General features: G+C 42.3%; 1 protein-coding gene across 1 annotated transcript in view; it reads right to left on the bottom strand.

Annotated features, from left to right (window-relative positions):
- Nucleotides 1-1,593: 1,593 nt before the first annotated feature.
- The window catches only part of LOC111156594 (interferon alpha-1/2-like), a gene marked incomplete at its 3' end in the record, with an annotated part of 876 nt that continues 590 nt past the window's right edge, over nt 1,594-1,879 (bottom strand). Inside the window, exon 2 of the mRNA XM_022517579.1 lies at nt 1,594-1,627. Within this exon, the coding sequence (XP_022373287.1) occupies nt 1,594-1,627 (34 nt within the window). The remainder of the gene's footprint in view (nt 1,628-1,879) is intronic.

The raw sequence follows: 1,879 nt of genomic DNA, 5'->3' as shown, positions 1-1,879 counted from the left end.
CCCGCAGATGGGATGGGCGCTGCACCTGAGGACTTCTGGTGGCCTGGTGGACCAGTTGGGGTGCCCTGGTCCCTCATTCATCTTCAGTTCTTTCTATTCATGAGTCTTCAGTAGAACAGGGTAGTTCTCATTTGCAGAATGTTCCGGTACCCTTTTCATTTTTTTTTTCTTTTTTAAACATTAAGTCTTAAATTTTTTTTTAAGATTTTATTTATTTGACACAGAGAGAGAGATCACAAGTAGGTGGAGAGGCAGGCAGAGAGAGAGAGAGAGAGGAGGAAGCAGGCTCCCCACTGAGCAGAGAGCCCGATACGGGGCTCGATCCCAGGACCCTGGGATCACGACCTGAGCTGACAGCAGAGGCTTTATCCCGCTGAGCCACCCAGGTGCCCCAAGCCTTTTCATTTTCGTTTGCTTTTCTTTATATACGCTTTACATGGCGTAGAAGACATTAGAAGGCATTACCCAATTCAATTATTAGTTCATTTTTTTCATGGAAGTTTAATTAGTACAAAGAAAGTAAACCTCCCAGATGTATATTCTATCCATAGTCACTAGCTTCTGTTCTGCTCCTCGCCTTTCCTCTGCCGCCAGTATGGTTTCTGGTGAGTAATTCAGTCAAACAGCTGGTCCCCATGGTCACAACCCTTCTACTTCCCGGCTTCATGGACCCTTTCCGTGCACCCTTTGCTATGATGCAATTCCTTGAAGCATTTCTCGGCTTTGAAATAGACTTTTAATCAATATTCGCTCTTACACTACTGCCTTAGGGCATTCCACCTTTGTTTGCAGTGTGGCTCTTTTCTCCCTTAAGCAGGGGAGGCTTGAGGCACCATTTCTCATTCTACGCTCTCCTCCCAGGCAACCACGTACCTCCTGGGCTTTACGTGAATGGAATGGCTTGTAAATGGCAGCACCTGGGATCCATTTTGTTGGTTTTTTTTTTTTTTTAAGGATTTTATTGATTTATATGACACAGAGAGAGAGAGACAGCGAGCACAAGCAGGGGGAGTGTGAGAGGGAGAAGCAGATTCCCAGCTGAACAGGGAGCTTGACACAGGGCTTGATTCCAGGACCCGGTATCATGACCTGAGGCAAAGGCACACACTTAACCGACTGAGCCACTTGGGTGCCCCTGAACTATCCATTTTCTAAAGAATATTCGCACTTGTGTGTCTAGCAAGATGATGTAGAACATATCTTGTGTTTTTCATTCTACTTCCTGGCATGTCTGCTTCCTTTTCTACTTACAAAATTCATATTATCCCTTCTTCTCACTCTTCCCTTTCCCATAACTGATAATACTTCACTACGATTATTGTTCTGAGGTTAGTTTCTCTACAAAATCCAAGATACAGACACAGCATTGGACTTGTGAAGTCTGCCTTTCCCGTGACGACACCATGCAAAGTGATTTCCAGGGAGTCGATGCGATTCCTTCTAATGTGAAAACGAAATAATGAGTGAGTGAGTTGTACAATCCGTTCTTTCATCAGGTTGTAATCAGACTTGATTCCTGCTCCAATAAGAAACAAACACAAGAAGATTTCTCTAGAAACATTTAACGAACAGAAAATAAATGATTTAAAATACGTAAAACATATACAAATTTCTTAACCACAAAGGCTAGGTACAACTAATATAATACAATAAAAAAAAACTTAAATCTTATAAATAGTGAAACAAATAAATAGCTAAATAGGCAGATCAGCATGGTCATCTGAAAGCAACAGGTGCTTGTAACGTTGACTTCAAGTTGCCTAATACTCCTGAACACATGTGACAAACTGATTCAGTTCATGTCATGATTTCAGCAGAAATGAGAGTCCTTAACACTACAGACACATGGGAGTGCGATAGTATTCTTCAGAGAGAATCA

The sequence above is a fragment of the Enhydra lutris genome, unplaced genomic scaffold, assembly GCF_002288905.1.
Source record: "Enhydra lutris kenyoni isolate GAN:26980312 unplaced genomic scaffold, ASM228890v2 scaffoldscaffold47, whole genome shotgun sequence".
In the NCBI taxonomy this organism is placed as follows: Eukaryota; Metazoa; Chordata; class Mammalia; order Carnivora; family Mustelidae; genus Enhydra; species Enhydra lutris.
This window is presented reverse-complemented; position numbering and strand designations above follow the sequence as displayed.